General features: G+C 41.6%; 1 protein-coding gene across 7 annotated transcripts in view; it reads left to right on the forward strand.

Moving 5' to 3' along the window:
- The first annotated feature begins 4,170 nt into the window (after positions 1-4,170).
- The window catches only part of DMXL2 (Dmx like 2), a 55,408-nt gene continuing 46,204 nt past the window's right edge, over positions 4,171-13,374 (forward strand). For all 7 annotated transcript variants that reach the window (XM_075714619.1, XM_075714621.1, XM_075714623.1 and 4 more), the window contains exons 1-2: positions 4,171-4,257; positions 13,197-13,322. In XM_075714619.1, the coding sequence (XP_075570734.1) occupies positions 4,171-4,257; positions 13,197-13,322 (213 nt within the window). The remainder of the gene's footprint in view (positions 4,258-13,196; positions 13,323-13,374) is intronic.

Consider the following 13,374-nt stretch of genomic DNA (forward strand, 5'->3'; position numbering starts at 1 on the left):
TCTTGTTCTATCAGTAATAACAAAGGTAGAACAAAAGAAAACCCACATTACAGTTCAGAAATTAATAGCAGAACACAGATGTTACATCTTATGGATTGAAGCACATGATTTTCTCCAAGCTAAGTAACAGCTGAATTTGAGATCTAGAGAAAAACAGGCAAGTAGCTTTTCTTCACAGAAAAATACAATTTATTCAAGAACGCAGTCAAAATTTGAGACAATTATCATGAATCACGAGGAAAGTATTCACAGAATTATAAAAGCGTTTGCGCTCAGCAGCTCTCTGTTTCTTGTGGAAAGGTAAAGGCCTTCAGGAGCACAGAAAACTGACAGAGTGGTCAAGACAGGGTGTGTTCTTCAGGTTTCAAGATACCAAGGCTGAAGTGCAACATTTCACCTCTGAAATAAAAGGCAGTCCAGCATAGGTATTTAGCTTGCATGATGCCTCTTAAGAGTCTTGCTTTCTTTCCCTAGGCTGTTTGCAGCACATTTCTTTTGCACGTGCTTTAGGATTTCTTCCCTATGCAAATTTCATGGTATAGTCTTTTGAATTTTCTCCCCTCCCATAAAATACTCCACCTTTTGCCAAAAGGCAAAAATTCTCCTGTCTTTTACCGCTACACAAAACCAGAAAAAAATTAGTTAGAATTTTGTATTTAATCATGGTTTTCATATCAAAACATGGTAACCCCTTCTGATTATTTTATATAATACCACCTCCTTTTGCGAAGTGAAAGTACTTCTTCCTACAGCAAATGGAACCAAGTTATTTCTCCATAGCACCTGCATAGTTCAGTGCCTGTTTTCATTTGGACCTCTTTCCTTTGCCTCCATCTCTTTTTGGAAGGAGCAGCAAAGAAGATGAAAGTCTCAACCTTTTAATACCTATAGATTATTCTTTTATCCTTTCCCTGTAGCTGGAGAAGCAGAAGGCACACCCGTACAGTCATCCTCACACATGATGCAGACAAGGTCTTGAGATGTCATCTAATCCATCCTGCTAGACTGAGCCAAGAGCAAACTACCCTCAGCATTCCCAACACATTCTTAAAACTCCACCTAAGGCAGCTCCAACTGCAGCTTATTAGCATAAATTAAATAGACCTTTTGGTTCTATACAGCAGCCACTCTCCTGAGGTAATAGGACTTTCCCTCCCACAACACCAACTAACTTCAAGCCATAACAGGGAATTCCTGGGCAACCAGACTCCAGCAGAGGTACTGCAAGTACTTTTTCTTAGTGTTAAAAAGAAAGGGAAGTAATTGAACAAAGCAACAAGATAGCCAGGAATGAAAGGAAAAAGTGAAGTGAATTAAGGCCCCTTAGATTTTTTTTTTTATATATTATGAGACAGAGATTGCTTCATGCTCTTGGGCATAGAAATCACTGTTACATGAACAGAAAATTACTTATGTGAGGTATTTAAGTCACTAATAAGGAAGAATCAATTAAGGTAAACAAAACAATCTGTCAACAAAACTCAGGTGAAAATACTCATTTTCAGGAATAATGTGAAGGCCTTACATGCAGATACTTGCAGAATGAGTCTTCCTCAAAGCACTATGCACGAGCTGACCCGCATCTATAGGTTTCCATAGCCACAAATAGAGGATTTTACTATTAAGCCTGTAATTTGGCACTATCTTTACTTTAGAGGAACTTTACCTGCTTCAGGATAACATGTATTCTCTGTCTCACAGCAAAGTCTCAGTGGAATTAGAGCACCATACAAGTCAAACAGCATGAAAAGTTTCTTACCAACCCAAGCGATACGATGGAAGTCTTTCTCGCAGTTGGCATGCCCAAGAGTTACTGGCAGTCTTACTCTGATTAGGTAAAAGGAAACAGGGCTGAAAACAAAAACTCTCCCTCATCATGTCTGTTACCCAGGAAGATCCTGCAGGTACTCTGCTTTCTCTCAAGACTTTTCGCCAAAGCCAGATAGCTTTACCAGACCCAAGAAAGGATAATGCTTTCCTTTAGATCATACTGTTCTCCTATCACCATACTTAAAATTATGACTACCTGTGCCAATTCAAGAGCCAGCTGTCTTTTCAGACATTAGTTGGACTTTGTTCCACTGATTTTTTAAAATAAAAAAACCACACACACCACAAAACAACAAACAAAAACACACACTGCTTTTGCCACTAAGTCTTGTTGCATAGATTTAAAAAAGAAATCACATCCAAAATAAAAATCAGTTGTAAGTTAGCACACATTTTATGTGGAAGAGCCTTCAATCAGAAAAGTTACGGAATAGTAAATATCAGTGGAAGCATATGAACATTACATAGTGATTTCATATGTAACCAGGTCAACTGAAGATCAAAATGTTTTTTTCCCCTTTCACCCCAGCTAGACATACTGTTCCCTTTAAAGGGAGATTGCCTTTAACAAGCATGGGAGTAGATAAAATCTTAAGCATTATGATAACAATGTTTTTTCCATTCAAAGGTAACTTGATTACATCTTCATTTACTTCTACATTCTGAGTAAACTCGTTTATTCAGTAACAGATGTACACTTTCAAGAAGCAGTATAAGGCAAGATAAGTTTTGCAGTCCTGACTCAGGTAAAACCACCATAAACTTTAAAGGAGATTGAGCTTTGCAGCTTCAATCATTATCACCAGTAGTACAACTGCAAGACTACTGTATTGACCTAGTACAAGAAAATGGAGAAGTTTCCTTGTGTCATCACACACTGTATACAGAGTATTTTTTTTCCCTTCAGAGTTTAGAATCCCTTCCAACCAATTTTCAGGATCCAGCCTTCTTCACACCTCTGAGACAGAAAAGAATAAGCATATTTAAAGGCTTTCGTTTTCAACAGCATTTGGCAGTTATTACAAATAAAGTGGCAAAAGCCTCACCATATTTTCTGTGAGGTCACACAATGTGCATAAAATGAAACCAAACACCTTCATGAAACAAGGCGTCCCCCACCTCCTGATATTGTTCTTTTAGTATCAAGTATTGGTAATTTTCTCACTAATGTCCTGTAAATGGATATTTACAACGACCCTGAAACATCGTCTCTTTCTCACTGACACAAAGCAGTTCTGACTTGTGATGTCGGCCCCATTCTTGAGTCAATAACTAGGTATAACCACTCAAGGATCAAATATGCACTGCACAGCCAGCACACTGGTCAGCAGCTGCTGGTAGGCTTCGTGTACCCGCTGTAGGTAGTATCACCGGCAGCTGGAGGGACGCTCACGGATTCCCAAGAGCTTCATAAGCTCTTTGAGATATGACCAAACGTGAGGATCCTTAATAAAAAATAAACAGATAAAAAAACCCAAACAAACAAACACACACAAACCATCCTCAGAAGCACTGTCTATAACTAGCAAAAGGCCGAAGAGCGAGACCGGCAGCACGCTGCCCGCACCTGCGGCGCACCGAGCACCTGGCCAGCTGAGGACACCGCCTCGCAGCCCACTGTGCTGCCGCGGCTCGGCGGTGCAGCTGCGGACTTCCAGCCAGCGAGGTACTGCCCAGCCTCCCCTCTGACGGGAGCCACTTCCCCCTCAGCAGACTTACCGCTCCTGATTCGGGGGACACGCCTCCCCAGCCCGCCTCACGGCCGGAACGCTGCGGCAGCACATAAACGCCCCCCCCGCCCGCTCCTCTTTCTCCTCCCTCTCGCCCCCGTGAGGCGCCCAGCCACCGTCTCACCTCGAGGCGTCAGCCAAGCGCACCGCATCCCCGGCTCCTTAGCCGTCCCTCCCTTTTCTCTTTTAAACCTAGCGCTCTCCTCTTCCCCCGCTACGCCGCCCGCCCCAGGCTGCCCGCCGCGGGGAGCTGCCGGCTCGACCCCCTGACGGCGGGCCTGGCTCCGCCGGGCTGGGCTCTGCCCCCCTCCCCCGGCCCCCGCCTCCTTTAACAGCCTCGCGGGCGCGCGCACAACGGCCGCTGCTCGCGCAGAGGCCGTGCCTGCCCGCGCCTCACCTGACTCAGGCGCCGCCCGGCGCATGCGCCGCTCCCCCTCCCCCCTCCCGCCGCGGTTCCTTCTCTGGAGCGCGCTCGCGGCGGCAGCGGGCAGAGCCTGGGCCCGCGAGGCGGGCGGGAGCGCGGAGCCATCCGGGTCTCGTCCGCTCGTTGCCGGCGGAGGTGGCGGCCGCGCCGCTGCCGTCCCCAGGAGAGCGGGGCGGGGGGCCCGCGATGCATCTCCACCAGGTGCTCACCGGTGCCGTCAACCCCGGCGACAACTGCTACTCGGTGGGCAGCGTCGAGGACATCCCCTTCACGGTAATGGTGGCGATGCGAGGGGAGAGGCGGCGGCGCGCGGGCTGAGGCGGGTGGGGGAAGGGGGAGGGCGCTTTGCAGGCCCGAGGAGAGCGGTGGGAGGGGCTGGAGGGGATTAACCTGCCGGGGCGGGGGGCACGGGCACGGTGATTTGCGGGCCCTTGCAGCGGCGTGAGGAGTAGCGGGGTGGTTACGGCGGGGATTACGAGCGGGAGCCGCGGTGCGGTGGAGGCGCGTGGGTGGGAGCCGGGACGTTTCTGGGGGGGGGCGGGCATCGGGGCGCTCCCGGCCAGCACGGGCCGGGCGAAGACGGGCGTGACCCCGCCGCCGAGCGTCGCCGCCTTCTGCGCCCTGCGGGAGGGGTCTCGCTGCTCGCTCTTCCCGGGGTGCAGCTGCAGATGGAGGCTGGGATCCGCGGGTGCACCCGTCACCTCAGCATCGGCTGAATTCGAGTAGGGAGCTAGGGAAACCCCCAGATTGTGCGCCCCCACATTTTGCTGGGTGCTTTTTGTGTGCGTGTGTGTGGTCCTCCTGCAAAGAGAAAATGGTCTGTTGCACTAGGCTTCTTAAGAAGCCTGTCCACTATTGATGAGCGTTTGGCTTCCGTTGCCGCGGTTAATAAAACACAAATTTGTCAAATGCACCTTCTAAAATAAAGAAGAAGAGAAATGGAAAGAGAAGCACTAAGTATGTTTCAAAAGCCCATATAATACAATCTGTTTATCATCCACAGGCTATTTTTGTCAATTCTAATGTCAATTTCCACTTTTTTAGCTTATGATATGCTTTTCTGATTTTAATGAGTGATCAGCTTCTGCAGTGTTTTGCATACTGTCATCTAATCAGTATGTTATTATTTGGGAATAAATTGTCTCATTCGATTTTGTATTAATGTTTACAAGATTATATTCCAGGCACAAACCAATTCCAAGCTAATTGATACAGAGCATCATTTTTAGTCTAAGATAACTGTCAGCAGACTGGTCAAACAGTTAAAGCTTACTTTACATTATCACAGATGCCTAATTTCAATAATGACTTCTTGAAAGTCATAAGAAATAAAAGGTGCCATGTCTGTCTGTATTTTCCTTGTCCTGCTGCTATGCAGCCATACTGCTATTAAAGGGACCTCTGTTACTATTGGTATTTATGTAAGAAGTCATTTACTCATATCCATATTCTAATGTGTTTCTTTTTACTGTGACAGTTTGAAAAGCCAATCAACTGGTATTATGAAAGACAACTTTATGCTAATTCTCATAATAGTTTTGATAATCTCAAAAATTAATAATAATATATATTATGATTTATACAAGAATTTTCTAAGAACAAAAGTCACATTTTACAAAACATGTAGAAGCATTTGGTAGCAAGTTAATTATGGAACCACATATAACAGACCTCACTGTCTTCTCTGGCTGCTGCATTCAATTTTTTATAATACAGTAAAGAAGGAATTGAAAGGATAAGTATGTCTTAATAAATGTATCTTCTGGACTTCCACAGCTGTAGCTTTCTTCTTCCCTTTTTCTCTTTTCTTGGTATTTGTTGTATTATTTCCTGCTGTTCAAGGCCTTGATCCTGTAGTAAACTGTATGGTTAAAAACATCCACTTGCAAATCGTTTGGGGTCTTATATCCAGATTCTTAGGAAATTAGTCACCTGTGTGACTCCCAGTAGCATCATAGCCTACCATCCACTGCAGGTGTCACTTTCGTTAGTGCCTAACCTTAAATTCCTGATGTTGGTCAACATCAGTAATGCTGCATTGATATAGCTTTGTCCCCCCAAACCATTAAGCTGTTTGGAGTCATAACTTTAACTCAGATCCTGAAGCAGGATTTGCAGTTTAGGCAAGAGATCATCTGTATTGGTGACAGAGCCTGACTCTACAGACACGCTCTTAAGACCCAATACCTGTCAGCCTCTAGAACACAGCAGCAGCAGAGCAGTAAAAGGCAAGAGGTTAAGGGAGATCTACACAGTATGTGCTGTAGTATATGAATCCATATGAAGTTAGGCTGTGGCAGAGGAGCCACTGTTTGTGTGCACATGTGCTTGCTTATGTTTTGGTTGATATTAGGGCATTTGTTTAAAACGTGTGAGAGTTAGTTCAAAATTGCTACAACTGATTCATCACAGGGACTTGAAAATACAGGGGGGTTTTTGTGCAGAAATAAATCGCTCATGTTAAAGTTACTCCGCTTAACAGTAGAATAAAGGCTTGGGTACATGTATATATAGTTAATAGTTTTGGAGCTATTACCTTTTTTTTTTTTGAGGAGGAGGAGAAATGTCCTCTTAAGATGAACTTGCTTTAGATGCCTAATTGGAGTAATCTTAGGATTCTGAGAGAAGGAATACATTTTCTTCTGACCTGATTAGGGACACTGCAATTCTCAGGTTCTTCTTCATCCTTCCTTTCCTCTATGCTTTGCTTTTGGCTTGTTTACTAGATTCCTTGCTGGGGATAAAGGTAAGCTTTTAATTTCCAAGTCAGTGTAGCTAGAGCTAAGATGATGACATGCTCTGCCTTAACTTTTTTAACCTCATAGTCTAACTGGCAGCTAGTAAGTTTTTAAAGGTAGTAAACTGCATTTTTTCAAACCATGGTTGATTTCACTTAGCTTTTCGTGTTAAACAGCCATTTTACATTGAGCAAATTTCAGTCACTGACCCTAACTCTGAGTAGGATGTATGTTACCAACCTGACTTTCTGTGATGTGGAGTAAGGTGGTTTCAGATAAAGAAGACGAGCTGTTCTGATTCTGTTTATGTGACTTCTGCCCTCTGTCCAAGCTCTGGGTTGTTTTTTTCCCTCTGAAACTCTGAACAGATTGTAGCTGTTCCTAAGGTCAGTTTAGGCTTAAAAAAAAAAAAAAAAATCCATAGGTAGGTCAGTTACCTAAGGGCTAGGTTCTATAAGTATAAAAATTCCAAGCTCTGCCTAGTGTCCCACGAACAGAAGATAATGAATATTTATTAACTTGTAAGAGGAACCACTAAATGCACAAAATACAGAACTCTGACCATTATGAATGAAAAATCAGAATATCAAATTTTAGGGGTATCTGTACATGAGACCTTTTCTGATAAAGTGAAAAAAAATTATTTTATTATTTGTCATTTTTGAAAAGGACAAGCTTCTTGGCATCTTTGATGCCAGTACTGACACTTGGCCTGGAACTGTGTGTAGTGAATTTCAGAAGCTGTTGCAGATGAAAGTCTCCCACACCCATGTAAACTTTTTTACCTTATTGAAAACAGCAAAATCTTCATCCACTCCATTATGTCCACAGGATACAGCAACTGAGAATAGGTTTTCTCTGCTGTGTAGGGTTCTCCTCTACTTCATCCTTCTTGAAAAATTACTTATTAAAACCTTTATTAGCAAATCCCTCTCATTTATTACTACTTACATATATCTGTATGCTCTCCACTGTGCCATGTTTATGTGAACTGGGTTACAGACACTTAACATCTGAATCCTTACTACGTTCTTTTTTCTCTGAAGCTCTGTGTGTGAGCATATTGTAAAGTATTTAATGATGAATTTGTCTCAAATGTCAATTTAGGAAAGCCTGTTCTACAGGCCACAGGCTAGTAGTGGCTTGGGAGTTTTTTTCAGTTATTTTGCTAGTTTGCTTTAAGTGTATGTAAGTTTACTAGTACTTAGCCAGGGGTGGGGGGGAGTATAAATGTTGTGTCCATTGACGACAGTTTGGAAATGTTTCAGAATTCAGGTGTCTTCATTGCTAATAGGAAGGTGGAGGAATTTCATTTCATATAAACATTTATATGTTTACTATCCATAGCCAGAAACTTAAGGATAAGTGTTGTTACACTGGAGGAGTACTATAAGGCCAACAGACACTTTAATTCAGGTTTTAATACAGATTTTTATTAATTTATGTAATTTCAGATGTTTATGAAGTTCTTTTTTTTTAATACTACTGTGGGCTGATTCTGTTTCTTCCACATCATTTACCACCTTGAAATCATAGAATCATAGAATTGTTTAGGTTGGAAAAGACCTTTAAGATTATCCAGTCCAACCATTAACCTAACATTACCAAGTCCATCACTAAAACAATTAAGGGTAGAGTAGACTAAACCATGTCCCAAAGTGCCACATCTACATGTTTTTTGAACACCTCCAGGGATGGTGACTCCTCCACCTCTCTGGGCAGCCTGTTCCAATGCTTGACTACCCTTTCCGTGAAGAAATTTTTCCTAATATCCAATCTAAACCTCCCCTGGTGCAGCTTGAGCCCATTTCCTCTCATCCTATTGCTAGCTAACTTGGGAGAAGAGACCAACACCCACCTCACTACACCCTCCTTTCAGGGAGTTGTAGAGAGTGATAAGGTCTCCCCTCAGCCTCCTCTTCTCCAGACTAAACAACCCCAGTTCCCTCAGCCGCTCCTCATAAGGCCTGTGCTCCAGACCCTTCACCAGCTTCATTGCCCTTCTCTGGACACGCTCCAGCACCTCAATGTCTTTCTTGTATTGAGGGGCCCAAAACTGGACACAGTATTCCAGGTGCGGCCTCACCAGTGCTGACTACAGTGGGACGATCACCTTCCTGCTCCTGCTGGCCACAAGCCAGGATGCTGTTGGCCTTCTTGGCCACCTGGGCACACTGCTGGCTCATGTTCAGCTGGCTGTCAACCAGCACCCCCAGGTCCTTTTCTGCCAGGCAGCTTTCCAGCCACTGTTCCCCAAGCCTGTAGCATTGCATGGGGTTGTTGTGACCCAAGTGCAGGACCCGGCACTTGGCCTTGTTGAACCTCATACAGTTGGCCTCGGCCCATGCCTCTGTACCTAATAGTACACACTGGAGCTTGAGGACTTATTTCACTTACACCAAATTTGTAAAGAGTTGCAGGTTACAGAAGGAGAAGAATCTTTTTTTTTTATAGAGAGAAAAATATTTATATGAAGAAAAAACAAGATGAGAATGTGAAGGAGTAATTGTTTCCCTGTCTGTTAGTTCCAGCGTTCAACATTAAAATTGGAGAACCAAACCAGAAAACACGGGCCACTGAAAGAGAGATACACATGCTGCTTTTGTATTGTTGAGGATATAGCATAAACTCTTACAGTAGGACACACTGTCCTACTTCTGTCCGGTGCTCCTGCGTTCCATTAGAGCTTTGTCATTGTTCATTTCAGTGGTCCCAGATCTTGACATTCAGAGCAGACGTTGGCAAACTATAGCTTATTAGTTGCTTATGGATCCTGCAAGTCATCCTTGCGTTCTGGTTTTGCAACTCCATTTAATTTTCTCTTTGAAGTTATCAGTGACGTTAGAAATGGAGGTTGGCAGATACTCCATGTGGGTGGTTTTTACTGCACTTGTTTCATTCAGTGACTGCTTATAATTCTGTTTATCTAAGACCTCTGTGCTGCTCTCATCCATTACAGTATCTCAGCATCTTATTTTCCATCTTTCCTTTTTATATGGCTTACCAGTTTTCCATTCCTTTTATCAGGTGATGCAGATTGTTAGTCTGTTGCCACAAATATTGTGGCCACTGTTATTCTGGCAGGAGACACCTATGGTGGCATGAATGATCTCCCTGAAGATGTTGTCAGCTGAACCCTTAGGAAGGAACTACTGATGTTAAATATTACGCCACTTCCCTATTCTTTGCCAACATAGGGTGCTCCTACTGCGTTACCAGCTGAAGGAGTGAAAGGACAAAATGGAAAGAGGATTTAATAGAAATGTGTTCTGTTCAAGAATAAACATGCTAATACATTGAGTATATTAGAAGAGCCTTATAAAATTAATCAAATGTAAAACCTGTATTTAGATGTATAATGTGAAATATGGAAATATCTTTCAGTACAGGGAAGTATATTGTCCTTTTCTGTTTTGAGAAATTTGGAGACTATAAACGTGAGAAAGTGAACACATTTTAAAATGAGGGGACACCTTTTCTCAAAGGTGGGGTTATAATAAATGTACTTCTTAAAGAAAATTTAAGATTTATAGTAAATATACTTTAATATGCTTTCAAGAAATGAGAGACATTCTCAGAATAAATATCTACACTGAGAAAATTACCCCAGAACCAAGAGACAGGACTTGCTCAAATTGCCTAGAGCTGAAGGCTGATACCCTTGCTGTTGGGAATGTGTTCCGACTAAGGTCTCTAATGGACCAGATCCTCTCTGTTGGCATAGGACACTTAGGTGTGCTGAGTCACTTGTTGGTGCAGTGCCAAACACAGGCAAAGAGTAGGAACAATATGAGTGACAGTAATAAGATTTCACTTAGGAAAGAGATCTCTACATCTTCATGATTCTTTAAGAAAGAAAAAAAATTGCACTGTAAACGACAGTTTTAATTCACAACCACCTTTTTACTTAAATTTGTAAAAAATATGCTAAATAGTATAATTAGCCAGAAAAATACTGCTTTGTTGCTATAATAAGAAGTGCAGATAGGGGCCAGGAGAGAAGAGAAACTAAAACATTTAAAAGGAAGATACGAAATCCTTTTGCTTCGCAGAGTCAACAGACATACCCAAGTATAAAATATTTTCTGTTTCATGCGTTATCGGCTATACATGCACATACAAACATGCATGTTTAAGAACAATAAGCATAAATAAATTAAAGTTGAGAAGTCTTTTGCTTTCCCTATATCATTTCTGAGACACACATCCATATCTCCTGCTAACAGGATTGCAACTAGTGATAAATTATGTTTAATTTAGTTTGAAATTTGCAAACCAAGTTATCAGTACCAACAATGAGAGAATAGGGTGTCTGAAAGGTTTAAGTCCTTGTTTGAAGTGGATCAGTACCTTTTTTACTGTACTAGATAACAATTTAAATCATGTCTTTTAGTAGGTTTGTATTAGTAGTTATGAAGCAGACTGTTGAAAAGAAGGTGAGTCTTTCAATTCTTTGCTGTTTTAATTGCTCACCCTTTGAAGTAAATAGTAGGAGAATCAATTGTTTGTGAACATTAGAATTCTTAACAAATTATTGGAACAAGAGGACCTAGTTTTATTTTCCTGTCTACTTATGGGCATTCACATCCTGGTCTCCATCTTCTTCCTTCCTACTTGTGAACATTTGCTGGCCTGTCCAGCATTCCACACCCCTGGTGGCATTTGTTTTGCAACAAATTCCAATACAAAAAAATATGAAAACAACAAAATGAAAACACTTTCTGTTCAATGCCAGAACTTATCCGAGAATCTTATCTTTCTGGAAATAATCTTATTCCATTTTAATAATAACTGATTTCCTTCCGGACTGGGTCTAGTAATTGCATAGCCTAGTCATCAAGGAGCTAGGATATTCTGTTACACAGATAATCTCCCTCTAACAACCTTGTAGCAGTTGGTTTTTTCCCTCTCCTGCTTACATTGTGAATAACTCCAGTATCAGTTCCTCAGAGCTTCCCAAAACAACGGTTGTGGGCTCGAGGACTCAGACAACACTGTTGTCACTTTATTTTTGTGAGATGGCCTTGGAAATCTTTTAGACAATCTATGTTTTGTATGCAGTTTTCATTTTTGTATGTGCAATTGTATGGTGTGTTAATTTCTGAGGCCTGAGTTTCTGCTTTGCTGCTTGTATTGCTGTTACTTTCTTGGTTTTAGCAGTGACTGTACTTTCAGTAAATCAAGCCTTTTTCTTCAGACTTTCTCACTTGTTGCTCCTTCTCAGGAGGATCAGAAGTAAACACAGAAAGAAGGTCATGAGACCTAAATTGTCTGTCCTAGTTCAGTGGTTATCTTGCACCATTATCTTAGTGTGCCCATCAATGGGCATTGATCCTGTAAATCTGTAGAAATCCTCACAACTTATCATACACTTCTCAATAATACAGGTAGCCTTTAAACTGATTGACCTCAAAGGAGGGGGCTAGGACTCAGAAATTGTTGTGAAAGGGACAAGTTAAAATGATGAAGTAGTTTTGTATCATCTGAAATTGACTGTTGGGGACTTGCACTCTCTGCTTAATTCAGCTGTTGTAAAATTTCTGCCTACCCTATTGGAATCAGTGGAAAACTTACTGTAAGGAAAGAGACTTCTAGCTATAACTGTTTTCTTTAGAAAGACTTATTGGTAGATCCATGCTAGGGAGGGATTTCTATGCCTGAATCTGGGAGTTCAGTGGAACAGATCATCTGGAGTGATTAAACTTTTCAGAATATTCTGGCACACTAGGACAGGTAAAATGTTGGCAGACAGGTGTGTATTTATCCTGACAATAAAAAGTGCTGCAAGCTATCATTTTTCTATAATTTACTTTTAAACAAATTATTTAGACTGTAGTATGTATTGCACAAGATACAATATAGCCAAGACAAATCTTTGTTGTTTTACAGTCTTACAGTAATGTGCACTGTTTAAAACTCAGAAAAGCCCAGAAATTGGATTCTTATAGAAAAGAGTCACTTAATATTCTTAAAAAAAGAAAAAAAAAAAAAAATAGGCGGGGGGGAACGACACACACATATTTAAGAAATGTAAATGCAAATTCAATAATAAGTTCACCTGAATAGTAAACTATTGGCTGCCTTGCTCTAAGAGGCAACAAGAATTGGAGGAGGAAAAAAAAAAAACCAACTAAAACCTAAAACAACTTCACAAAACAAACAAAAACGAAAGTACACACAGAGCTTAAGTTCTAGAATAAGTTGGGGGGGCAGGGGTGTTTGTTTGGGGTTTTTTTTTACTGTTTCTGTTTGCTGTGATTTAAACCCTGGAAGATTTAAGGTCTCCTTTGCTACTTTGTTTTTACTTGTTGCTTGTTCTGCTGGTGCTCTGAATTGGCGAGGAATAAACCCACTACATAGTAACAGCTTGTTTCAATGGAGGTTTTTCACAGATCTCTCAAAAACATGTCATCTAATAAGAACTCAGTTTTTTATATACATTTTTCATTGTATTTCCTTTAAAAAATATTTCAGGCATATGGCTCTGGTTGTGACATTGTTATTCTGGCAAATGACTTTGAATGTGTGCAAATTATTCCCGGTGCTAAACATGGAAACATCCAGGTCAGTTGTGTGGAGTGCTCCCAACGACAAGGCAGGGTAAGGATTTTAATAAATTTGTATAGTATTTAAAAAAAAAAAAAAGAATACT

The sequence above is a fragment of the Pelecanus crispus genome, chromosome 7 (assembly GCF_030463565.1).
Source record: "Pelecanus crispus isolate bPelCri1 chromosome 7, bPelCri1.pri, whole genome shotgun sequence".
Classification (NCBI taxonomy): domain Eukaryota; kingdom Metazoa; phylum Chordata; class Aves; order Pelecaniformes; family Pelecanidae; genus Pelecanus; species Pelecanus crispus.